Consider the following 25,712-nt stretch of genomic DNA (forward strand, 5'->3'; position numbering starts at 1 on the left):
AAATCTTTGGCCTAATTTTTAAGTCAGTTATGTTTTCCTATTATTGAGTTTCCAGTGTTCTTTATATATTCTTGATACAAGTACTTGATCAGATACATGATTTACAAATATTTCTTCAAGTGTGGGGCATATGTTTTTTTATTAAATTCAAGTTAGTTAACATATAGTACAGTATTGGTTTCAGGAAGTATAGGGCATATCTTAACAGTCTCTTGTGAAGAATAGAAGTTCTCAATTTTCATACATCCAATTTATCAACTCATCAATGCCTCAAACCACCAGGCACACTGTGTTTTGTATTTTTATAATTTATATTTTGGTTTATTATTCATTGCAGTGAGGGAGAATACTTACCATGGGGAACCATGGGAAGTCTTGGTGAGAGGATGTTAGAAAACCTATTATGGGGTTTGGACTTTGGTTGGGTAATTTGGGCTTTGGTAGGTACAATTTTATAATTGGGTATCTTACTAAATCTTATTTAAAAGGAGAGCAAACCAGAACGAGGATGAAGCTGCACTTGCTAAAGAAGTAGTAATCATTCATTTTAGATGGGAGAAGGGAATGTTCAATATTTTGTGAGTTGTATAGTGACCTTGTTTTTTTTTTAAAGATTTATTTATTTATTTGAGAGAGTGTGTGCAAGTGTGCATGCGTGAATAGGGGGAGGGGCAGAGGGAGAGTGATATAGAATCCTTAAGCAGACTCCCCACTAAGCACAGAGCTCGACTCAGGGCTTAATCCCCAGACCCTGAGATCATGACCTGAGCCAAAATCAAGAGCTGGCTGCCTAACGGACTGAGCCATCCAGGCAACCCAATAGTGACCTTGTTTTTGTTTCACTTTATCATGGTGTCAGGGTGACTTTGTCTGATGTTGGTGTTTTATGAGATTGTTTATGTCTGACAGGAGAGCAACATTAACTAGTTGTGAGCATCAGGCTAGCTTTGTAATAATACTGAGGCCTTGCTGTAAGTGTCAGACCAGTTTCCAGATGTAAGAAGCTCCTTTTTTCTTTTTTTCTCTTATGGATCATGATTTTGCTGTTAAATATAATACCCAGGGTCACAAAGGTTCTCTTCTATGCATTTTTTCCCTTGAAGTTCTATAGTTTTACTTTTAGGTCAATAATCTTTGAGTTTGTTTTCATATACAATGCTAGGTAGAGATAAAAGTTTTTTCCTTCTCCTTTTTCTCCCCCTCCTCCTTCTTTTTCTCCTTTTTGCCTATAGATATCCAATTAGTCTAGCTTTATTGAAAAGACTATCCTTTCTTTACTGAATAGGCTTTGTCAAGAATCAGTTGCCAATACACATGTGTGGGTTTGTTTTTGGAATCTCTATCTTATTCCATGGATCTACTTGTTTATTTTTGACACCAAAACCACACTGTCTTGATTACCATAACTTAATAATGAGTCTTGAAGACTCTATGTTGTTCTTTTTTAAAAAAGTCATTTTAGGTACTGTGCATTTTCATGTGAGTTTCAGAGTTAGCTTGCTAATTTCTACAAAAAGCCATGCTGGGATTTTGATTGAGATAGATTTGAATTCATAGATCAATTTGGGGAGAATTGACATCTTAACAATACTGATTTTTCAAAATATGTGAAGCAAAAACTGATAAAACCGTAAGGTGAAATAAATTAATAATTACAGTTGGAAATTTCAATATCCTTCTCCCAACAATCAATAAAACATGTATACTGAAAATCAGTAAGGATAAGGAAGACTTGACCAGTATTACCAACCAGCTTGACCTGATTAACATTTATAGAACATTCCACCCAGCAACAGAATACACATTCTTTTCAAGTGCATGTGGACCATTTACTAATATACTACATATTTGAACCATAAAACAAGTCTCAATAAATTTTAAGAGATTCAAGAAGTCCCACAAGGTAGGTTCTCTCACCTCAGTGGTTTGAAAATAGGGATCAATAATAGAAAAGTATCTAGAAAATCCCAAATATTTGGAAACGAAATAACACACCTCTAAGTAACCTATGGAATGAATAATTGGATTTCTACATACTAGCAACAAGTGGAAATTGAAATTTAAAAACAATTCTATTTACACTATTACAAAAATTATGTAAAATTTAAGGATAAGTGTGGAAAAAAAGTGTAAGACCTGTACACTAAAAACTAGAAAACATCGCTGAGAAAAATCAAAGACGACCTAAGCAAATGGAAAGACGTGTTCATCTTTAGTGTCTCGTCTTTGTAGCACTAATTTAACTACTCAGCTTTTTCCTCTGAGCTTTCTGGTTGTTGGTTGTGAATTTGTTGAATAAGCAACCTTTAAGTAAGTGAATTGTTACTATAAAGAAAGATAAAAAAACCCAAAAGTGATTAAAAAGAGAGTTTGGAATAATTCAGAAGTGAGAAACACATCAAAACCTACTTTGACTATAACTGTTATCAGTCAAAATAGAGAGCCCTTTGCGCCCCGTGACCTGTGGAAATCATTCATGGGAAGGGCTGGCGGAGGGATGGGAGGTGGTGGGATGTGATCTGCATTGATTATAGGACTAGGAGATTGGCCAAAGTTGTCTCTTTTTTCCCTTTGTGAATTAGTTTAATTTTTCTCTCCTTACCTAAGGAGGAGGCATTTCCCCTTTCCCAAAGCCAGATTTGATTAGGGTATTTTATATTGCCTTAGTCATCAGCTTTAATGTTAAGCCTCACAAATTTAGAATAAAGAAATTTCTACTTGACATAATGAACATACGGATTTTGGCATATTGCATTTTATTGCTTTTAAATACATAGAATTAAAAAAATGGTGGAACAATGGGGAAACAATAGGCCATGTCTAGTGAAGAATTCTATAAACTGGTTAATGAGCACAGAAGGAACATTTAGTCTTTGCTCCTACACCAATGTAGCTTTTAACTCCCTCCTTCCAGCAACTTGTCTGCAGTACTCCACGTTAGGAGACATTTTTTAAAATTCTATTTCGGCTTTTCTAAATCAAGGGCGCAGTATATTGTCCATTACTCAGATCCCTCCTCCTCCCAGCACCTAGCATGGGATTTCTTTACGTTATCTGTTAAAACTACTGTTCTAAATCACAATTCGAAAATGTCTCAGTCTAAAATTTAGAGTTCCATTAGGAAGCTTCCTGGAGATCTGTTCAGTGCCCACTTCAGGCTCTCCTGTCACCTAAGACAATTTCCTAAATCAAATTCGCGACGTGCTTGGTAGCTGCCTCGGTTCCCTTTTTAACCACGGCCACAGGTTGTGCGGGCGGCCAAACCTCCGAGGAAAGGCTGGAGCCGCGGAGGAGGAGACCTGGGCGCCGGGCCCGCACGGACACCTGTTCCGGGCGCGGCCGCGGCGGCGGGAAGAGAGCGCGCGGCGAAGAGCGCGTGTAGGCGAACGCGCACGCACACGCGCGCCCGGCCGCCCCGGGACGAGGAGGGAGAGCGTTTGCAGGAGACGCGGACGTGGGGAGGGGGTCGCCACGTTCTCACAGGCCGCCTGGGTTACATAAGCGAGCGGGGGGAGGAGGGGGCTTCGCGAGCGCCGGGACTCGGGCCGTGCCCGCCGTGCCCGCCCCGTCCCCGCCTCTACCCGGGTGGGCTTGTGACCCTGCGGGACCGGCCGCCCACGCCGCGCGGGGGACACCGCCCCAGCCTTGCGCCCGCCCTCGCCAGTGGTAACCGCGGCCCAGAGCGGCCGCCCCCAGACGCGCGGGGCTCTCGGCGAAGGCGGCGGCCGCGCTTCCACCGCCGGGCCCCAGGCAGCGGAGCATCCTCTCGCCTAGGCTTCTTCCGTCCGGGCCTACGGCGCCGCAGCCCCGTGGCTATGAGCCCCGAACCCGTCCCGCCGCCGCCGCCGCCGCCCCAGTGCCCCGGCTGCGACTGCGGGGAGCCGTTCGCCAAGCGCTTGGAGAAGGGCGACGAGGCCTTCCGCGCCGGCGAGTATGAGATGGCAGCGGAGCTCTTCCGCTCGATGCTGGCCGGGCTGGCGCAGCCCGACCGCGGCCTGTGCCTGCGGCTGGGGGACGCGCTGGCCCGCGCGGGCCGGCTCCCCGAGGCCCTGGGCGCGTTTCGCGGCGCCGCGCGGCTCGGAGCGCTGCGGCCCGAGGAGCTGGGGGAGCTGGCGGGCGGCCTCGCGTGCGCCCTGGGCCGGCGCGAGTGGCGGCTGCCGGCTGGGAGGCCGGGCCGCGCCCCCGAGGAGCCGCGTGGGGAGCAGCCGGCCTCCGCGCCCGTCGCGCCCCGTGACCTGCTGGGCTGTCCGCGCTGCCAGCGGCTGCTCCACAAGCCGGTGACCCTGCCGTGCGGGCTGACAGTGTGCAAGCGCTGCGTGGAGTCGGGGCCGGCCCGGCTGCAGGCTCGGCGAGTCAACGTGGTGCTGAGCGGCCTGCTGGAGAAGTGCTTCCCGGCCGAGTGCCGTGTGCGCAGGCTGGCGGGCCAGGCGCGGGGTCTGCAGCGCCAGCAGCAGCCCGAGGCCGCGCTGCTCAGGTGCGACCAGGCTCTGGATCTGGGTAAGTCGGCTTTGGGAGCTGGCCCGCCAGCCTTGCCCACCCGTCGAGCAGCAGGGGTGGACGTGGAGAGCTTTGCTCAGGCTTAGGGGTTATTTTCTTCTGAAGGTGGTAAGGTCAACCAGCAACCGGGGTGGCTGGTGTCAGGGGCCAGCTGCGCCCCACTGGTCCCGTCTTTCGCAGAATCTCCGCATCCTTCCTGAGTAGCTCTGTGAGGCCAAGACTGTCTTTCGCTCCCATCTCCGCTGTCTAGAAGTGGGAGGATGGCCAAGTGTTTTTATTTGCCCTGCAGGAAAATGCAAATAACTAACACCCTAGAGGCGCACAAACGGAGTGCCTTGTGATGTGGCAGGATTTGCTCTGGGGGTTTCAGCTAAACAATCCAGGAAGGATCCCCTTCCGTTCTGCTTTTATTACTCGTACATTCTCTCTCAAAGGGCAGATGTTGTTATGCTGTGGTTAGCTTATTAGATAATTATATTAACTAGTGTGTGTGTTTAATTTTTAAAAAAATAACTAAAATCTGTGACCAGCACCAGGCTCTTTTACCCCTCCCCCTACCTGTTAAGAATATGTAATTTAAAAGACCCAACTTCCTTTTGCTACAGGTTATGTATGATTTAAATCACTAGCCAAGAAGACTTGGTTTAATTTTTTGTTACTAAAAGAATCTTGTGTGCTGTAGTCATTATGCATTTTATTTTAAATTTAGAGTTAAGGTTTTCCCTTTTAGAGGGCGCACCTATATTTAAATTGGGGGATTCATTGTTGGAGTAGAGCAGTGAAACTGTGTTTTATATACCAAGTATTCTGTACCATTTTTGCAGCCAGTATATCCATACTTTAGCAGGCTGTATATTTTTGAATTTTCCTCTGTCTTGTTTATGTATCTGTAGCATGGAGCAGCACTGTCCAGTGGAAATATTGCGTAAGCCACATATGTAATTTTAAATTTCTGGTAGCCACATGTAAAAGGTGAAAAGCAGGTGAAATTAATCTTAACAATATTTTTTAAACCTATACATCCAAAATATTATTTCAACATACCTTCAGTGTAAAAAATGGAGATTTTACTTTAAAAAAAAATCAAATGCATTGTGTATTTTACATGTACTGCCTTCCCCAATTTGGATACAAAATTTTCATCAGAAATACTTCCTTTATATTTCAATTTCATAAAACTTAGAGTTGAAAAAGTAGATTGGCATATTGAAGTTGTTCCAAATTAAGTTTTACACTAGTCAATAGAGTATCAGCTTTTAAATTTAAATTTCAATTAGTTAAAATTAAAAAGTCAGTATCTCGGTTCCTCTGTTGCTCCAGCCCCATTTCAGTTGCCCGGTAGCCACACGCAGCTGGTGGCTACTGTCTTAGACAATAGAAGTATAGAACTTTTAAAACCAGTTGTTGGGGAGCCTGGGTGACCCAGTCAGTTAAGCGTCTGACTCTTGATTTTGGCTCAGGTCATGATTCTAGGGTCCTGAGATCAAGCCCAGCAGCAGGCTCCCTGCTCAGTGGGGAGTCTGCTTCTTTCTCTCTCTCTCTCTACCTCCGTCCCTCCTTGCCCCTCTCCCCTCCGGCCCCTTCCCCTGCCCATGCTCTCTCTAAAATAAAGAAATCTTAAAAATAAATAAAAACAGCTGCTGGAAATGAAGAAGATCACAATACCAACTATTGGAGAAGATGGAGAAAATGAGAACTATCATATGCTGCAGATGAGTCTGCAAATTATACACCTGCAAAATTGTTTAGTAGTACCTGAAATGTTAAATACGACCTTTGGCTGAGCAGTTTCAATAAGGTTCACATATATGGGCACTGAAAGAATGTACACGAATATGCAAGAGTTTATATCCTCATGTAGAGATAGCCCTGAAGTGGAAGCAACCCACATGTCCAATAAGGATGTAATGAGTGACTATATTGTGATGCCTTTTGGAATACTATACAGAAAGAAAGTAAACCAGCTACAGTTACACACTACAATGTGGACAAATCACAAACATAATGTTGGGTGAAAGAAACTAGACTCAAAAGCATTTTTACCATGTGATTCTATTTATCTGTAAATCCCAACAGGCAAAATATATTGCATATTGTAAGTGAGGGCAGTGGTTACCTTTGGGAAAAAAAAATATTAGCAGATTGAGTCCAGTGATACACTTAAAACACATCACGGTCAAGTAAAATGTTCATTTAATCCTTGTATATCAACCAGTGTAATTCACTACATTTACAGAATAGAGAAAAATCATATGACCACAATGAGATACCATCTCACACTTGTGAGAATGGCTAAAATTAACAAATCAGGAACCAGCAGACGTTGGTGAGGATGTAGAGAAAGGGGAACCCTCCTACACTGTTGGTGGGAATGCAAGCTGTACAGCCACTCTGGAAAACAGTATGGAGGTTCCTCAAAAAGTTAAAAATAGAACTACCCTATGACCCAGCAATTGCACTACTAGGTATTTATCCAAAGGATACAAAAATAGTAATTCAAACGGATACGTGCACCCCAATGTTTACAGCAGCGATGTCCACAATAGCCAAACTGTGGAAAGAGCCCAGATGTCCATCGACAGATGAATGGATAAAGATAATGGTATATATATGCAATGGAATATTATTCAGCCATCAAAAAGAATGAAATCTTGCCATCTGTAATGACATGGATGGAAATAGAGGGTATTATGCTAAGCAAAATAGAGAAAAATACCATATGATTTCACTCATGTGGAATTTAAGAAACAAAATAGATGAATATAGGGGAAGGGAAGGAAAAGTAAAGTAAGATAAAAACAGGGAGGCAAACCATAAGAGACTCTTAACTGTAAGAAACAAACAGGGTTGCTGGAGGGGAGGTGGGTAGGGAGAAGGGATAATTGGGTGATAGGCATTAAGGAAGACCCTTGATATAATGAGCACGGGGTGTTACATGCAACTGATGAATGACTGAATTCTGTCCTGAAACTAAAAATATACTATATGTTAACTAAGTTGAATTTAAATTTACAAAATCTGTAGCAATCATCGTGATGATAAAATATTGAATGTTTTCCCACTGAAGGAAAAGCTGACAAGGCTGTTCACTTCCATCACTGCCATTTTGCACTGTATTAAGATTCTAGCTGGTGCAACAGGGAGACAAAAGGTATTGAGATTGGAAAAATAAAACATTATTTGTAGATGAAATGTTGGGAGTACATAGGAACTTCAGAGGAATATTTGAACTATTAGAAATTATAAGTGAATTATCAAGGTTGTTGACTATAAGGTTAATACAGAAAGATCAGTGGTAATTATATATACTTAGTAAAAAACAAAATAGAAAACCCATTTATGTAACCAAAAAATTCTTTGGAGTAAATCTTGAAATACCTAAAAGTTGTTCAAGACCTCTACGCTGAAAATACAAAACATTTCTACAAGAAATTAAATAAGTGGAAAGATGTATGATTTTCATGGATTGCAAAACTCGGTATTGATGTGAGTTCTGTGCATATTGAACTATAGATTCAGTGCATTCTCAGTCAAAATCTCAGCTAATGGTTTTGGTGGAAGTTGATGAATGGCCAACGCAATAATGGGGAAAAATAACAAAGCTGGAGAACTGATACTGTAAGATACCGAGGCTTAGTATAATACAGCTGCAGTAATTAACACAGAGTTGTATTGGCCAAGTATAGACACATAGAAAAGGACTCTCATGTACAGTCACTTGGTTTGTTACAAAGATGCCAATAGAGTTAAATGGGGGAAAAAGTCTTTTAAATAGTCTAAGTCTGTTGCTCATCCATTTGGGAAAAAAATGAACCTAGATGCCCATTGCACATCATACATGGAAATTATCAGAGATCTAAAAAAATCGTAGAATGTTTTCATGAACTTAGGGTAGGTGATACTTTTTAAGACACAAAAAGCATAACCATACAGGAAAAGATAGATAAATTTGATTTATTTATTTTTTTTAAAAGATTACTTATTTATTTATTTGACAGAGAGAGACAGCGAGAGAGGGAACACAAGCAGGGGGAGTGGGAGAGGGAGAAGCAGGCTTCCCGCCGAGCAGGGAGCCTGATGCGGGGCTCGATCCCAGGACCCTGGGATCATGACCTGAGCCGAAGGCAGACGCTTAATGACTGAACCACCCAGGCGCCCTGATAAATTTGATTTAATTAAAATTAATAACTTCTGTTCCTGAGACCCCCCAAAAGAGTGAAAAGGTGATGGGTATTTGTAATATGTATCTAAATGAGAATGCCGATTCAGAATATTGAAAAGAATGCCTATAGTTCAAGAACAAAAAAGGAAGTCTGTCTAAATAGGCAGAGTTGAACAGATGCTTTGTAAAACTAGATATCAAAATGGGCAGTAAATATATGAAAGAGAGCCAAATGTAATTACTGATCAAATGCAAATTTAAACTAAAGACATTAAAGCATACCTGAAAATGAAAAAGAGTAACCATATTTAGCTTTGGCAAGTATTGGAAGCAATCGGAACTCTTTACATTGCTGGTGGAAGTGCAAATTGGTGCAAGTTAAACATGTTTGGAAGTACCTACTAAAGCTAAATGTAAACATAACTTCTGGCACAGTATTTCCGCTTTTGAGTATATGCCAAATAGAAATTAATGCTTATGCCCAACAAAAGACATACAAGAATCTTCATCGCAGCTCTCTCTCTCTCTCTCTCTTGCTCTGTGTATATGTGTATATATATATATATATATATATATATGCCAAAACATTTGGATAACAACCTGTCAGTAGAATAAGTATTTAAATCAAGTCATACAGTGTATTATGCAGCAGGGTTTTTTTAATTTTCATTTTATTATGTTAGTCACCATACATTACATCATTAGTTTTTGATGTAGTGTTCCATGATTCATTGTTTGTGTATAACACCCACTGCTCCATGCAATACATGCCCTCCTTAATACCCATCACTGGGCTAACCCATCCCCCCACCCCCCTCCCCTCTAAAACCCTCAGTTTGTTTCTCAGAGTCCATAGTCTCTCATGGTTTGTCTCCCCCTCTGATTCCCCCCCCTTCATTTTTCCCTTCCTACTATCTTGTTTCAGAGATACAGGTCTGTGATTCATCAGTCTTACACAATTCACAGCGCTCACCATAGCACATACCCTCCCCAATATCCATCACCCAGCCACCCCATCCCTCCCACCCCCCACCACTCCAGCAACCCTCATTTGTTTCCTGAGATTAAGAATTCCTCATATCAGTGAGATCATATGATACTTGTCTTTCTCTGATTGACTTATTTCGCTTAGCATAATACCCTCTAGTTCCATCCATGTCATTGCAAATAGCAAGATTTCAGGGGTGTTTTTTTTGATGGCTGCATAATATTCCATTGTGTATATATACCACATCTTCTTTATCCATTCCTCTGTTGATGGACATCTTGGCTCTTTCCATAGGCAGCGGGTTTTTTTTTTTTTTTTTTTTAAAGAAACAGAGACATACAGCAATATGGAGAAATCTCACAGAATGTTAGTGACAGATACAAAAGAGTACATTCTATTCATATAACCCCATGTATAAGTTCAGAAACAGGTGAAAGTAATTCATGTTGATAGAAGTCAGAATGGTGGTTACCTTTAGGAAAGGTGTACTACCTGGGAAAGTGCAAAGGAGCTTTCTTAGGTCCTGATCTGGGTAGTGATCACTCAGGTGTATATGTATATAAAAGTTCAAGATACACATTTATGATTTGTAGCCTTGACTTTGTAAGTCCTACATCATTTTGAACAAATAAACCATGAGAAGTACTGCCATTTATTCTTTCTATTCACCAGGACCACTACTTAGTTGACATTGCTTTGTGTATCAATTCATTCAACTCTTCATAAATAACACTTGTACAGTTCTCTACTTCTCACCACTGCCCACTCATTTGACGGATCTTACGGTCGTAACTCTAGCTCCCAGCATGACAATGACCCTGGGTTGCAGTTGGAGAACAGTCTCTGATTAAGCCTAAACACAAATGTAGAGAGTAGACTATCTCTTCTTTTCCTCACAAAGCCTGGTTCTCGAACTGTACTCTTTTTGACTCCTTTCCCCATACAAGGGTTAATCGATCAACTGTTTGGATATTTTTGTCAGTTTCTTGGAAGGTGCACACATGTGTTTTTCTTCCATAAGCTGTCTCCACACAAAGAATTTTAAGGTGCTTTTCCTCTTCCATTTATTTTTTGTGATTCCTCCATAAATTCTCTCAGTTTTATTAAGCTTAAGGCTTAATGCTTAGGAAGTGTGTAGAGATTTATTTGAAATGTTTTAAAAGATTAAATTATGAAGTTCTGGCTTCATAAATGGATTGCCAAATGGTGGAAGTCAACAAAGAAAATAATTTGATTCATTCAGTGTCTGGATGGGAAGTGACTGTTTGGACTTCAGTAAAAGTAGCCTTTAGAATGGGAGGAGTAGAGGCTTAAATGCATTCATTAGAGAAGAATGATTAAAAATAAATGTAAATGAAGAGTGTTTTTAACTCCAAAAATTTTGTCAAGATCAATTAAGCTAACACAAGTGTAAGCAAAGAGATAATGAAGAAAACATTAGTGAAACAGAAAAAACTTAGGTTGGTTAAGAAGTCAGAAGCTGGTTCATTACAAAGACCAATAAAAGAAACAAATGTTTGGCAAATGTGATGAAGAAAAAGCAAAACACAATTAGGATCAGGAATGAAGAAGAAGCACAGTTGCAGATATAAAAGAACATAACAGATTTTAAAGCCTATATAAAAAGGACAATTTTAAGGAAACTATAAATTATCAAAATTGACCCAAGAAGAAGTAAAAGCCTGACATTGACCAATAACCATAAACAAAATAGAAGTGCTACTCAGGGCTTTTTCTTTTGAAAAAGACATTAAGGTCAAACAAATTTTAACAAGCTTTCAAGGAAGATTAACTTTCATCTTATTTCAGATCATTGAGAGATATGGGAAATTTTTCATTTAGTTTTATAAGATTAGTGTAGTTTTGATACTACAATCAGTTAAGCTTAGACAGGAAAAAAATTATAGGCTAGTCTTACCTATCTACATAGTTGCCAAAATCTTAGTTAAATTTCTTAGTATCTGAATCCAACAATACAGTAAGACTTAAGATCAAGGTGAGCTTATCCCAAGAATATGAGGATGTTTCAGTATTAGACAAATTGTTCAATGTAATTCCCTATAAGGACAGATTTAAGGAGATAAACTCCAAGTAATCTCTCCTGCTGAAAGAGCATACTATAAAATTCAGCACCTACTTGTTGTAATGCCTTCTTAGAAAACTAGGAGTAGAAAGAAACTTAACTAATTTGATAAATATTCTCTGTCAGGAGCTTACAGTAAACATATTTCATGTTAAAACATTCCACATGTCCTTTTTAAAATTCAAAAATAAGAGATAAATGTCTGCTATCACCACTGTTACTTCAATGTGGAAATGAAAAGAAACACAAGGAATAAAACCTAGCATGCCAGAGTCAAAGCTGATTGTTTTCACATGATATGGTTGTTTAGAAGATTCAAGAAAATCAACTCTGGCAAAGTAGGAACAAGGTGGGAGATCTTCATTCTCACCCACATTTGCAGCAGGTGTATTTCTCAAGCTCAAACTATAGTTCTAGCAGCATTTTTTTTTTTTGAGATTTCCAAAAATCTCTAAAAGTTATTTCTGTATTTGAAAATGTATTTAATTGTGCGTTTGAGGAACTTTTACTTAGTCCTCAGTTGCAAATGATTAATCTGTAATTATGTTTACTGTATGACATACTACAGAGACAAATATGAGAAGAATCTAATAGAATTCTATAAAGAACTTATAAGCAATAAAATGCTCAATTTAAAATCATATGCTTGTGGATTGACATCTGTATTTCATATTCCAAGATGAAAAACATAAAATCTCATTACAGATCATAATCAGCACATGAACATTTTCCAATTTATTTTGATGATAGGGGAAACTAACTTTGAACTTTAAGGAAAATGTTGTCCCTTCCCCCAAAGAATTCCATTCTTCTAATTAGTAGACCTGTGTTACAAAAAAGTACTAAATTATTACTGTTATTTTTTAATTTTGCCAATAAAAATTTTGTGAAAATTTGTTTTCTTTCTTGTTATATAAGTACCTGTACAATATCCTCAAGTTTTTTCCTGGCCTACAAAACCTAAAATACTTACTGTTTGGTTTTTTGCAGAAAAAAGTTGTTGATCCTTACTCTAACCAGTCCATGTCATTTTAAAAGATTCAACTTTTGGGCGCCTGGGTGGCTCAGTCATTAAGTGTCTGCCTTCGGCTCAGGTCATGATCCCAGGGTCCTGGGATCGAGCCCCACATCGGGCTCCTTGCTCCGCAGGAAGCCTGCTTCTCCCTCTCCTGCTCCCCCTGCTTGTGTTCCCTCTCTGGCTGTGTCTCTCTCTGTCAAATAAATAAATAAAATCTTAAAAAAAATAAAAATAAAAAAATAAAATTCAACTTTTATTGTTAGATTCTCCATTTCTGCCATATCTTTGCTCTTTTCCCACCTTTTTTCCTTGTCATACCTTCTCTCTATTACACATATGTAGCAATAACAGAGTCATAAGTAGCCCCCCCATGTCTTGATGTAATATCCTTTTGCATGAGTTCTATTATGCACACTTGCCCACTTACCTACATAAACTAGACGTGGTGGCATTTGGAAAGTACCAAGTGGCTAGTTTGAGAAAGAGTCAAGGTCTAGGTTCTGGAGCAAACTGAAATGGGTATTAGGTAGAGAAATGAGAACACATTAGGTACTTAGAGTATTTATCAATTAAAATGCATGCTGTAGCTCTATTGCAAAGATCCTGCAATGAGCATAGGTAGAGTGAACCAGGTCCCAGCAGGATGAAAATGGCTGTGAAGGTTCTGCTTTCATAAGCTCCGGCTTTGTCACCTTTCCATGGTACCTTGCCAAGTCAAGGACTTCACATACTACATATCAGCTCATAGAGTCACTCTTGGCATCTGTGTAGCGAAGCTTATCTCCATAGTCTCATATGAGCAGTTCTCAAGCTCTCTTCTGTTTGAGGAAGTTTTTTTTCCCTTTCCTTTCTCACTTAAGAGAACGTACTGTAGGTACATTTATGATGATAAGTCCACATCCATGCAGTTGTATAAGAAAAAAATTACGGATTCTTTTGTTTCTTGAGTATGAATTTCCTTGTATACTTTCAAGAAAGTTATTTATTTTTTAAAGATTTTATTTATTTACTTGACAGCACAAGCAGGGGGATTGGCAGGCAGAGGGAGAGGGAGAAGCAGGCTCCCCACTGAGCAAGGAGCCCGATGCGGGGCTCGATTCCAGGACCCTGAGATCATGACCTGAGCCGAAGGCAGATACTTAACCCACTGAGCCACCCAGGCACCCCTCAAGAAAGTTATTTTAAATCTTTTCATTTTTAATACCTAGTTATAGCATTAAGATGATTCAGCATTTACTCATTATTATTGCAGATAATGTTGTGCCTAGTGTGTATTTGGCAGTCTGTTTTTCTTGGTGCATTTTGAAGTCATGTTAATACTCTTTCTGTTTTGGGCGCCTGGGTGGCTCAGTTGGTTAAGCGACTGCCTTCGGCTCAGGTCATGATCCTGGAGTCCCAGGATCGAGTCCCGCATCGGGCTCCCTGCTCGGCAGGGAGTCTGCTTCTCCCTGTCCCACTCCCCTCTCTTGTGCTCTCTCTCTCTCTCACTCTCTCTCTCAAATAAAAAAAAAAAATCTTAAAAAAAAAAAAAAAAAATACTCTTTCTGTTTTCCTGAGAGAAGCTATGTAAAATAAACTTCTCAAGCTATTAAACCACATATGATTTGAGGGAGTAAGTATTTATTTTGCCTTTATGTTTATTTTCCAATTTAATATTTTTAGTGACTTAAAGATTTATTTTTAAATGTAGTCATTTTAATTTTTTTCTATTGCCCATGTCTTTCAGCTCCTAGAGATAATTCGTTATTGCTGCTGCGAGCAGAGTTACATTTAACCATGAAGAACTATGAGCAGGCTCTACAGGATGCCAATGCCGTTTGTCAGAATGAACCTCTCTTGACTAAGGTATTTGACTAAGGTATTAGTTGGCTTTGGAGATAATAAATGTAAGTTTATGGGATTTTCTTAAGAATAAACGAAGATGATTGTGATTAGGTACCTATACACAGTGTACATTTCCCTCATGATAGTAGTCTAAATGTAGCAATCTACTTCATAATAAACCAACTCAGTTTAAAAGACCAAAAAGTCTCCCAGCGGGATTTAGTTAAGAAACACTAATTTAGATTACTTTTAGGAGATATTTAGCTGAATAATATGCCTTTTTAATAAACAAATAAATATATAAACACAATGATAAAATTGTATAATTTGTGAGTAAAGGGAAATGTTTAAAATTACATGTTAGTAAGATCGTATAATAATCATGATTAACAGTTGGGCCCTAATATGCATGGAACATACAAATGTTGTTAGTGAAAGGATGAATGTTTTGTATTTTGGAATAATTTTATTCTGTGTTGGAAAGGTCTAATATTTCTTTCTGTGATGATGCAAAATAAGCTTTGTTAAAATAATAATGATAGCTTAAGTTGTCACTGAAGATTAAGAAGCCAAACAATAAAAGTTGTAGCTTTTTTCATGAATCTCTGGATTTTAAAACCCAAAAGAGATTTTAAAGTTTTAAGGAACTTGTAATGAAATTAACATGGATCATATGCTCTATTAGCTAGTAAGTAAAAATATTTTGTCCCTCTATATTACTGTTTATCATTTTTGTTTTAGAAACATTGAAGAGGCATTAACCCATGTTAATAGAAAAGATGGACTTCTTTCCTTCCTTCTACCCAACCTTCCTCCATTCTTTTAAAAAAAAAAAATGTTTTCAGCTTAGATTAAGTGTTAAATTGGAATTGGGGATGAGCCTAAGGATGGGAAACAAATGTTTGTTGGACCAAGCCCAGAAATCTGTTTTTTGCTTGCTTGCTTCACTAAAAATATTTTCTCCTCCTTTTTCTGATGACTTTTGTCCTATCCCTTGATCTATTAATCTTCTAAAGTAATTTCTGTCAGTAATGATTGAGCCTTAATTGTTATGAATTATAAGTTTATTATTTCTGACTGACAGAAATTGTATTGCCTTATGAGGCTGTATTGCCCTATGAGGCTAGTTTCTGTATTGCCCTATGAGGCTAGTTTCTTCTCCACAGTATTGATTTTTTGAGGTAAAAACTTGGCAGTGTGTCTTTGATGAAAGACAGACTTAGTTACTACAAAGTTACGTTGAGAATTTTAACTATAAGAGAGCCAGCAAATGAATTATTAGCTTTTGGGATTTGGGTTATGTCTTTAGGGTTTATTGCAAATCTATGGACCTCAATTCTTGATAAATGCCTAGTGAAGAACAGCTTTAGTGGAAGTATACCCTGATAAATCAATTTAAGGTAATGAAGGATGGAAATTTGTTTCCAGGTTAATGTTATAACTAAAGGATTAGAGCAGAAGCGACATTGGAAAGTAAGTTGAAAGGACTGAGGGAAGGATGAAGTTGTCCAACTGTGGCTGAGATGATACGGAAGCACTTGTAGAACCAACTTCGAGTTTTCAGTTGGGGACTACTATACCAGTGTGTTTTATCCAGGCAAACTATCCTTTCAAGCCATCCGTCATGGCTGATACTGATTCACAACTTTTGGTGCAAATGGAGATAAGTCAGTGCTAACAAAATATTTGCCCATATGCAGAAATATAAATAGGCATGTGATAAGTTTGATCTTATTCAAATGGGTAAGCATACCTGTGCTTTTTAATGCTCATAGAATCCTATGCTGGTAAAATAAGTCTCAATAGATTTCAAATTATTGAAATCTTGAAGAGTATGCTCTCTGACAATAGAATGAAAAGAGTAATTGATGATAATAAAACATCCAGGAAATCCTTAAACTTGTTATTTAATTAGATTACCTCTAAAAATCCATGGAACCAAGGAGAAATCACAAAGGAAACTAGGAACTATTTTGAAATCACTGATAATAAAAGCCCATTACATCTAATTCGTCATATACAGCTAAAACCATTCTTTGAGGGAAATTTATAATATTAGTAAATTATTAAAGAAGGTCTCAAAAGAGTGATCTGTTTCCTCCTTAAAAAACTAAGAAAAGAAGAGCAAATTAAAATAAAAGTAAGTAGAAAGAAAGAAATAATATAAGAGATAGGAGTCAATACATAGAAAACAGAAAAACAATAAAGAAAAGTCAATGAAACAAAACCTGTTTTGAAAAGATCAGTGAAATTTATATACCTCACAAGACTAATCAGGAAAAAAGAGAAAAGATACAGATTACTAATATCAGGAATGAAAGAGGAGATATCACTATAGATCCTACAGACATTAAAAGGATAAAAAAGGAACAATTTTATGAACAAATTTATACCAATACATTCAACAACCTAGAAGTTAACAAATTCCTTGAAAGATACAAACTACCAGTGTTCATTCAAGAAGAAATAGAGAACCTCAATAGCCTTATCTTTCTTTAGAGAAATTGAAGTTGTAGTTAACCACCCTCCCCTCCAAAATATCAGGACCAGATGGAATTGCTGATGAATTCTATCACACATTTAAGGAAGAAATAATGCAAATCCTTCAAAGATTCTTCTGGAAAACAGAAAAGGGGGAACACTTATTTTATGAGAACAGCATTATTGTGATAACAAAACCAGGCAAAAACATTAAACAAACAAACAAACTTCACACTGATACCTGTCATCATCTCATTTGAAAATCAATTTGTATTGACAGACTGAAAAAATGCAATAAATGAAGGTAAAGCACTTGATAAAATTGAACGCCCTTCATGTTAAAAACTTTGTATGAACTAGAAATAGCAGGGGATTTCCTCAATCTGATAACACTATCTATGAAAACCCTTATAGCAAACATCATTCTTAATGGTAGGAAATGGAGTGCCTTTCTGCTAAGACCAAGAAAAATAAAAGGTGTTTGCTTTTACCACAATAAGATACTGGAGGTACTAGCCAGAATGGTAAAACAAAACCAAAAACAAAAAAGAAAAGAAATAAAAGGCATACATAATGAATGGAAAGGAAAATGCAATACTGTCTATTCACAATTGACATAATTGTGAGGAAATCTCAAGAAATTTACAAAAAGCTTGCAGGATACAAGGTGGTATGCAAAAATGAAACCAATCATATTCTACTAAGCAACAAGAAACAATTATAAAAATGAAAATTTAAAAATAATACTGTTGACAATAGTTTAAAAAAACATGACATACTTAGGAATAAGGTTAACAAAGTACCTACAAAATCTATATACTGAAAACTACAAAACATTGCCGAGAGAAATGAAGTATCACTTAAATAAGTATAAATGCGTACCAGGTTCAGAATACTCAATGTTAGTAAGATGACAGATTCCCCAAAAAACAACAGTTCCAATTAAAATTCTGGTATTCTTCTTTGCAGAATTTGGCAAATTGGCTTTAAAATATACATATATGTATGTGTGTATATGTATACACACACACACACATTTATGGAAGTACAAGGGACAGAAGAGCCAAAACAATTTTAAAAAATAAGAATGGAGTTGCAGGAAATACACTACCTGATACCAAGACTTACTATAAAGCTACGGTATTGAGAACTGTGTAGATTACTAAAACAGAAGACAGTAAAGAAATAGACCTACACGTAAGTGGTGAATTAGTTTTTTACCATAGTGCAAAGATAACTCTATAGGAAAAGAATAATTTTTTCATTTTTTAGTAGGAGAAAATTGGATATCTATTTGCAAAAAAAAAAAAAATGAACCTCAACCCTCTCCTTACATCATATATTAAAATTAATTCAAAATGGAGCATCGACTTAAACATATAGTCTATAACTAAAGCATATCTGAAACAAAATATAAAAATCTCTGACACTTTTTGTAAAGCAAAGATTTCTTATCCAGGACACAGGACAAATTGTAAAAGAAAAAGTAAATTGGTCTTCATCAAAACTGAAAACTCTGTTCTTTAAAAGATAATGCTACAAAAACAAAACAGCAAACAGAATGGGAGAAAATATTTGCAAGACATATATCTGGCAAGCCATATATCTGTATATAGCATATATAAAGAACACTTACCAACTCAATCATAATGTAAATAACCCAGTTAAGTAATGGGCAAGGACAGATACTTCACTAAAGAAGACATAGGAATATCAACTGAACACATCAAAAGAGGCTCCACATCATTAGTCATTAGGAAAATGCAAATTAAAACCTCAAGGAGATACCACTATATACCCACTAAAATGGCTTAAACTTAAAAGAATGACCATACTAAGTGTGGACGAGGATGTCCAACAACTGAAATCCTTACACAATGCGGTGGGAATGCAGAACAGTACGGCCACAATGGAAGACAGTTCAGAAGTTTCTTTAAAGTTAAGCATACACTTCCTATGTGACCTAACAATCGTGCTCTTAGTTATTTTCCCGAGAGAAGTAAAAAGATGTTAATATAATATTTATAACAGCTTAATTCATAATAGTCAAAGACTGAAAATAACCCATAGGTCCATCAACATGTAAACAGAAGTTATCAGCAAGATGGCAGCCTAGGGGTCCCAACACTCATTTCCCCCACAAAATCAACAAAAGCAATAAATAAACAACTATAAACCAATGAAAACAGCTCTGGGAAAGCTCTGGACTACAGTAAAGCAGCAGTAGAAACCCTGTAGAGCCCCAAAACTAAGGGTGGCCACAAAGAAAAGTGTAGGAAGTATTTTACCTGTATCACTCCATTCCCCAGTCCAGAGCAGCTCAATACTGAGAAGTGTCCCCTCAGAGGGATTTCACCCCATGAGGTAAAGAGAACCGGAGGACTCTTGCAATCCTTGTCATCGCCATGAACTTCTGCAGCCTTTGCTACTGAGGACCCCAATACTCTTAACCAAAGCTGAACCCAGCTGATAGAAGTGCCCAGAATCCTGCCTCAGGGTCTCCTTCCCAGGGCTGGTGCTGTTGCTGTGGTGACACCTGGCCACTGGAGCCCAAGTTACTGCTGTGCCCTGTTCTCCAGGACTGGAATGCCACAGGGCCTCACCATCTACAGGAAGCAGAGCTGCCTCTGTGTTGTCGCCCCCTCCCTCAGTCTGAAGCCCTGACGCTGACCCATCGTTTCAAACCTGAGCTTCTGCTGCTCTGTGCCCTTCATCCTGGGTCCCAAGTGACAGCTTTGACCTGCTACCACTGGGTCATGCTGCCATTGCTGTGTATCCCACCCCCTTGGTCCTGAATTGGGGTACCTCTGTGCCCTGTTATGCCTGGGCTATCTGTTGATGCATCTCTCCCCCTCCGCATTATCCCCCTAAACTCATGTCACAGCAAGGAGCTCCAGAGACCCAGATCCCGGTTCCATGGGTGATCTGCACACACTCTTACCCCTCAGATACTATTGTCACAGCAAGTGAGTCTGTGTCCCAGACCATGGGCTGAGGTAGTTCTGCCTGTCACTGAGCCTGTGACCCCAGCTTCTCTGCTGCTGTGAATGCCAGCACACCAGGACTGTCGCCAACACCCATGGACAAAGTACAACAGGAGGATCCCAGCAGGCTTTCCCCCCCAACAGCCCTAGCCATCACTGCTGTCACAGACACCCGCAGGAGGCCCACAGTCTCGGCTGCTAAGGATTCCCACAGCCTTTGCCAGTGTTGGACGCAGTTGCCAGATCTGCATGGACACCATGCTACCGCACCCTAGCCAGCTGGTGCCTTTACAGCCAACTTTAGATGAAAATCTTTCCCCCTCGAATCCACATTGCCCAGACAGAAAACCAGCAAGGAAATAATGGACTTGGACTATATTTCAGGCCAAATGGATCTGATAGTTACATATAGAATATTCCACCCAAGAGCAGCAAAATATATATTGTTTCAAGAGCAAACAGAACATTCTCCAGGATGGATCATATGTTAGGTCACCAAACAAGTCTTTTTTTTTTTTTTTTTTTTTTTTTAGATTTTATTTATTTATTTGAGAGAGAGAGAATGAGAGACAGAGAGCACGAGAGGGAGGGTCAGAGGGAGAAGCAGACTCCCTGCTGAGCAGGGAGCCCGATGTGGGACTCGATCCCGGGACTCCAGGATCATGACCTGAGCTGAAGGCAGTCGCTTAACCAACTGAGCCACCCAGGCGCCCGGTCACCAAACAAGTCTTAACAAATTTAAGAAGATTGAAATCTTATCAAGTATCTTTTCCAGACACAATGGCACGAAAACTAGAAATAGTAACAGAAAGAAAGCTGGAAAAATCACAAATATGTGGAAATGAAACAACAGACTTCCAAACAACCAATGAGTCAAAGAAGAAATCAAAGGAGAAATAAAAAAATCTTGAGACAAAGGGAAATGGAAACACACATACCAAAACTTATCGGGTGCAGCAGAAATAGTTCTAATAGGGCAGTTTACACCTACATTAATAAAATAAAGATCTCAAACAACTTAATCTTATTCTTCAAGTAACTAGGAAAAAAAAGTCCAAATTTAGCAAAAGGAATAAAAATTAGAGCAGAAACGAAATAGAGACTAGAGAGACAACAGAAATGATCAATGAAATACATGTGTGATTTCATTTATATGAAATTCCCAAAAAGGCAAAACTCTAGTGACAGATCAGTGGTTCCTGGACTTGGAGAGAGGTTAGGATTGACTTTGAAGGGCATGTGAGAACTTTCTGGGGTGATGGAAATGTGCTACATCATGATTGTGGTTGTACTTACACACTGTATATATTTGTCAAAAGTCCTATATTGTACCTTTAAAGTTGGTGGTATTTTATTATATATAAATTATACCTCCATAAGTCCATCACGGAAGAGAATAGGGAATATTTATGAGATGAGAAAGCTCAGCAAATTTTTGGAATGCAGGTGAATGGATGAAAAAGCAGAGAACATTATAGTTCAAATGGGAGCTGAGCTTATGTCCTAATGCAAACTCCAGAGAAGATTCAATTTAAGCTCTTGGGAAAGGAATAAGAAAGGAGGTTTGCTTGACATGCCAGTTCACTCCGCCACGCAGAACAGTAGTGGGGCAAAAAAAAAAAAAAAATCATAATGCCCCGCCTCCACCTCCTGCAAAGAATTTGGACAAACTGCTTGGGGAAAGTGTGGCTGCCAATGCATGCAGGAGGTTCCCCCCTCCACCCCGCCCTAAGTAAGCCCCTCTAAATCCTGATGCATGGGGCTCCCTGCCTAAGGCCTGGCTTCCCTACCACACACCTGAAAATAAAACCTCTCAAATAGATCTCCCTCATGTAGATGAAGGATCCAAAAAGTCTTCCATTCAGCAATGAAGTCTATGAAGTCAAGGGTCTGGCTCAACACGAGACAAAACCAGTTGGAAACAGTACATCTTTTTAAAATATGAATGAAGGGGTGCCTGTGTGGCCCAGATGCTTAAGCATCTGCCTTTGGCTCAGGTCATGATCCCAGGGTCCTGGGATCGAGCCCCGCATCGGGCTCCCTGCTCGGCGGGAAGCCTGCTTCTCCCTCTCCCTCTACTGTTCCCTGTGCTTGTGCTCTCTCACTCTCTCTGTCAAATAAATAAATAAAATCTTAAAAAATATATATATGAATGAAGAAACAGGGATTAACACGAAAAAATTCAATAAAATAAAGAAGAAAAAGACTAAAATGCATGATCAGGACTGACCCAAATGGAAATATAATATATGAATTGATAAAACAAATTATAATGTTTACAATGATTTGAGAAAATACTGCATTCACCCAAAAAAAAAAAAAAATTCTGGTGGAAAATACTGATCCCATATTGCACTTTGTTTATTTCTGTTGTAGTAATTTGTATGTTATGCTTTGTGTTATAGATATTTCTTGTCATGTCGGTCTTTTCTCACAAGACTATGCTCTTTGAAGACAGGAACATGGTTGTGATCTGTGATGACTGAGTGTATTTAAAATTGGTAGATAGTCACTTCTCTTACTTAGCATGGCCCTTGAAACTGCCTTGGGCTTAAATTCCTAGTCTGGTGACTCCTGTGTTCTGCTTATAGATTGTGTTTATGAGATATTCAGGTTTGCTCAGGTTCCAAGGTAGTAGAGCTAGAGCCATCCTTGGGGGGGTTTTGTTTATTCTAGCTGATATGAAAATTCAGTAGTTCTAATGATTTTTTTTCGGGGCCCTTTGTATGCAAGTATATAATCACACTTTTTAAAAATGTGTATCTTGTCTTTTGATGAATCCAGGGGCATCATATGAAGGCTCAGGCTCTTTCTGGATTGGGAAGAAGTAAGGAAGTGTTAAAGGAGTTTCTCTACTGCCTTGCTTTAAATCCTGAATGTAACTCAGTGAAGAAAGAAGCACAGAAGGTGTGATTTTCTTTAAACGAATTCTTTCTTAAGTCTCATTTATATAGCCTTTATGTCCATGCTGAGTAATTCCTGCGTGTCAAATAAACAAATAATATAGTTCTGAATATTCATGACAATGTGATTAAAAGCACACAGGAATGATCATGAGTTTCACACGTTTGATAACTTTCATCCAGGGATAAAGCACAATGTTTCATGAGACAGCATTTGCACAGCTCCGTTCTGCTGGGATAATGACATGGGCTAAGGAGGCAGGGTCAATGTGTGAGATTAGGGGAGGCAAAGTGAGTTTTCTTAGAGTTGTAATTTCAAGCATTATAGTTTGTATAGGAGACCTATAAAAGACATTGTGATAATATACAAAATATAGCAGTTCAGCTGGAAAGGTTGACTTGAAATTGCCAGCAAAGCTTCACCAGCATGATGCAGGTCTTTAACCCAGCCTTATTAGAGGTCATTGAGTCACATTTACTGTGGGAACCCACCCCGTATATAAGAGCCTGTACAATAGTTAGTCTGAGCACTTGCAGTGACCACGAGTTCTTGTTTTTATGTCAGTGTTTCCCTATTTTAGCACTATTCATTGCTGACTTCTTTCATACATTTACCTTGCAATTTCCACTTTACAGGCTAGTTTTATTTTCTGGAGCAAGAGGGAATGAATCTGTTCTTCCTCCTCCATTTTAAACCACCTTAGATATTTGAGATTGGCTGTTATCTTTGCCCTAAGTCTTTCTTTGGACTGAACATCCTTTTCTCATGGAACAAGGTTGTAAGGTTTCCTCCTCTGGATGCATTCTAGTGTACCTCAGCATCCACATCTGACAGCGACACGAGGGGAACTTTTTTTTTTTTTTGAGATTTTATTTATTTATTTGACAGTGAGAGAGGGAACACAAGCAGGGGGAGTGGGAGAGGGAGAAGCAGGCTTCCCGCAGAGCAGGGAACCCGATGCGGGGCTCGATCCCAGGACCCTGGGACCATGACCTGAGCCGAAGGCAGACGCTTAATGACTGAGCCACCCAGGCGCCCCACGAGGGGAACTTTTACCTTCCCTTGTGTTCATATCATGAAGCGTGTTTGTTTATTTTTAGCCTAATACCATCACACTGTTGGCTCCTATTAGAACCTGGGTTAGCCCAAACACCTAGATCTTTTTTTGTTTTCAGTGAGAACTTTCTAGCAATACTTTTGATCCTTGTATTGTGCAGTGGATTGGTCTTTGTTAATGCTGTCAAATTATCATTTATGGGTTTTGGCCATTGTTTCAACTTGTCAGAATAATACTCAATCTTAACATCGGCTCTTCTATCCCTGCCTGCTTTGTCCCACCTGCAAATTTCACAAGAACCTTAAAACGTATCTCAACTGCTCTTTACAACAGCTTAAGAAATTCAGCCTGAGCTCAAACTTAAGCGGATTTACAAAGGTCCCAGGGCCAGAATCTAGGCCTGGTGATGCTTGGGGTGCTTCTTGTCTGTCTGGTGCTATTTCAGATATGATGTTTTTCCCTGTAGCATTCTGTGAGGGGTAGATGTCTTCTATCTCAGTGCCCCAACACTGCCAGCCTGTTGATGCCCATGAAATGTAATCTCCCAGGCAGCCTTCTGCTGCTTTACTGGAGCCCCCCAGAGCCAGTGCTGAGGACACTGATGTCCCTGCTGAGTGCTGTTCCTTCTTGATACAGAGGTCATGGGTACTGGTGCACTGATCTGTCACATGAAGAACAGTGGCAGGGTCTTTATTGGGTTTCAGTCACTCCTTTATACCTCTCTTAAGCCTTTGGATTCAGCTGAGTCCATGAGGTTTGGCAGGACCATCGAGTGACTGGCAGTCACTTCCCACCACCACCAGAGGCTAGTCCATGGTTCTTGAACTAGAATTATGGCTCTTCACCCGATCTTCCTTTAAAGTTCTTTACTAGGCGGCTCTTCTAGTTCTCTTGTAAGTTGAGCAGTTCCTCTAGAAATATCTCAGTTGTGGGTGATCACAACGTGGATTTAATTTAGGATCCCCACAACCTCTACACCCCACTTTTCTCTCTTAACCATGAGACTTTTAAGGATGATTTTCTGTAGCAGATATGTAAGGACCAGACAGAAAGAACTGGTAATACTCATATTTTATAATTGGTAAGACTAAGCTGGAAAGGGACTGGTAGCTAAACTGCCTAAAGCATTGATTATGGTTCCAGAAACTTGAGTTTTGAAATAGTGGCAGTTGGAATATGGTAAATATTCTTTTCAATGTGTTAGGCCTATTTGCCCTTAGAGTTTCCTTTGGATCTTTAAGACATATTATGTATTTTTCAAAAGTGTTTTAAAATTGTTTTTTTCTTCTTGGAAATTTTATAGGTAATGTGCGAGGTGTTTTTTCCAGCTTCAGAAAATGTGCCTCAGAATTTGACATCTTCCATCCAAAGCAGAATATTGAACAGCAGGCTAAAGGCTCAGTGTGCCAGCCATGTAAACACCCAGCCTCTGGAAGAAGGTGGTAGTGCAGGGGGTTCTAAGGTATGAAGTACATGTGTTTGTCAGGATTATCTTGATTAAGCTTTATGTACTGCCTTAATTTTGAACACTTACAAGTTATTCAGACTGTGGCATTATGTTAGTTGGAAGTACTTCTCAAGACCGGTTCTAGCTCCTCAACCTGAAAGTTTTTAAGTTTTTAAGTTTTAAAGGAAGCTGGTGGAAGTAATGAAAATGATTGAAAGAAACATGTAGAAACATTCAGGACATCACACATTGAGAACCCCAGGCATC

At 39.3% G+C, this 25,712-nt stretch overlaps 1 protein-coding gene across 2 annotated transcripts in view; it reads left to right on the plus strand.

The window, feature by feature from the left end:
* Positions 1 to 3,345: 3,345 nt before the first annotated feature.
* The window catches only part of LONRF2 (LON peptidase N-terminal domain and ring finger 2), a 37,541-nt gene continuing 15,174 nt past the window's right edge, over positions 3,346 to 25,712 (plus strand). Inside the window, exons 1-4 of one of the 2 annotated variants that reach the window (XM_078056809.1) lie at positions 3,346 to 4,497; positions 14,475 to 14,593; positions 22,822 to 22,944; positions 25,302 to 25,460. In XM_078056809.1, coding sequence (XP_077912935.1) covers positions 3,816 to 4,497; positions 14,475 to 14,593; positions 22,822 to 22,944; positions 25,302 to 25,460 — 1,083 coding nt within the window. In that variant the 5' untranslated portion in view covers positions 3,346 to 3,815. The remainder of the gene's footprint in view (positions 4,498 to 14,474; positions 14,594 to 22,821; positions 22,945 to 25,301; positions 25,461 to 25,712) is intronic. The other variant, XM_036119552.2, reaches the window with a different exon arrangement.

The sequence above is a fragment of the Halichoerus grypus genome, chromosome 10 (genome assembly GCF_964656455.1).
Source record: "Halichoerus grypus chromosome 10, mHalGry1.hap1.1, whole genome shotgun sequence".
Classification (NCBI taxonomy): Eukaryota; Metazoa; Chordata; class Mammalia; order Carnivora; family Phocidae; genus Halichoerus; species Halichoerus grypus.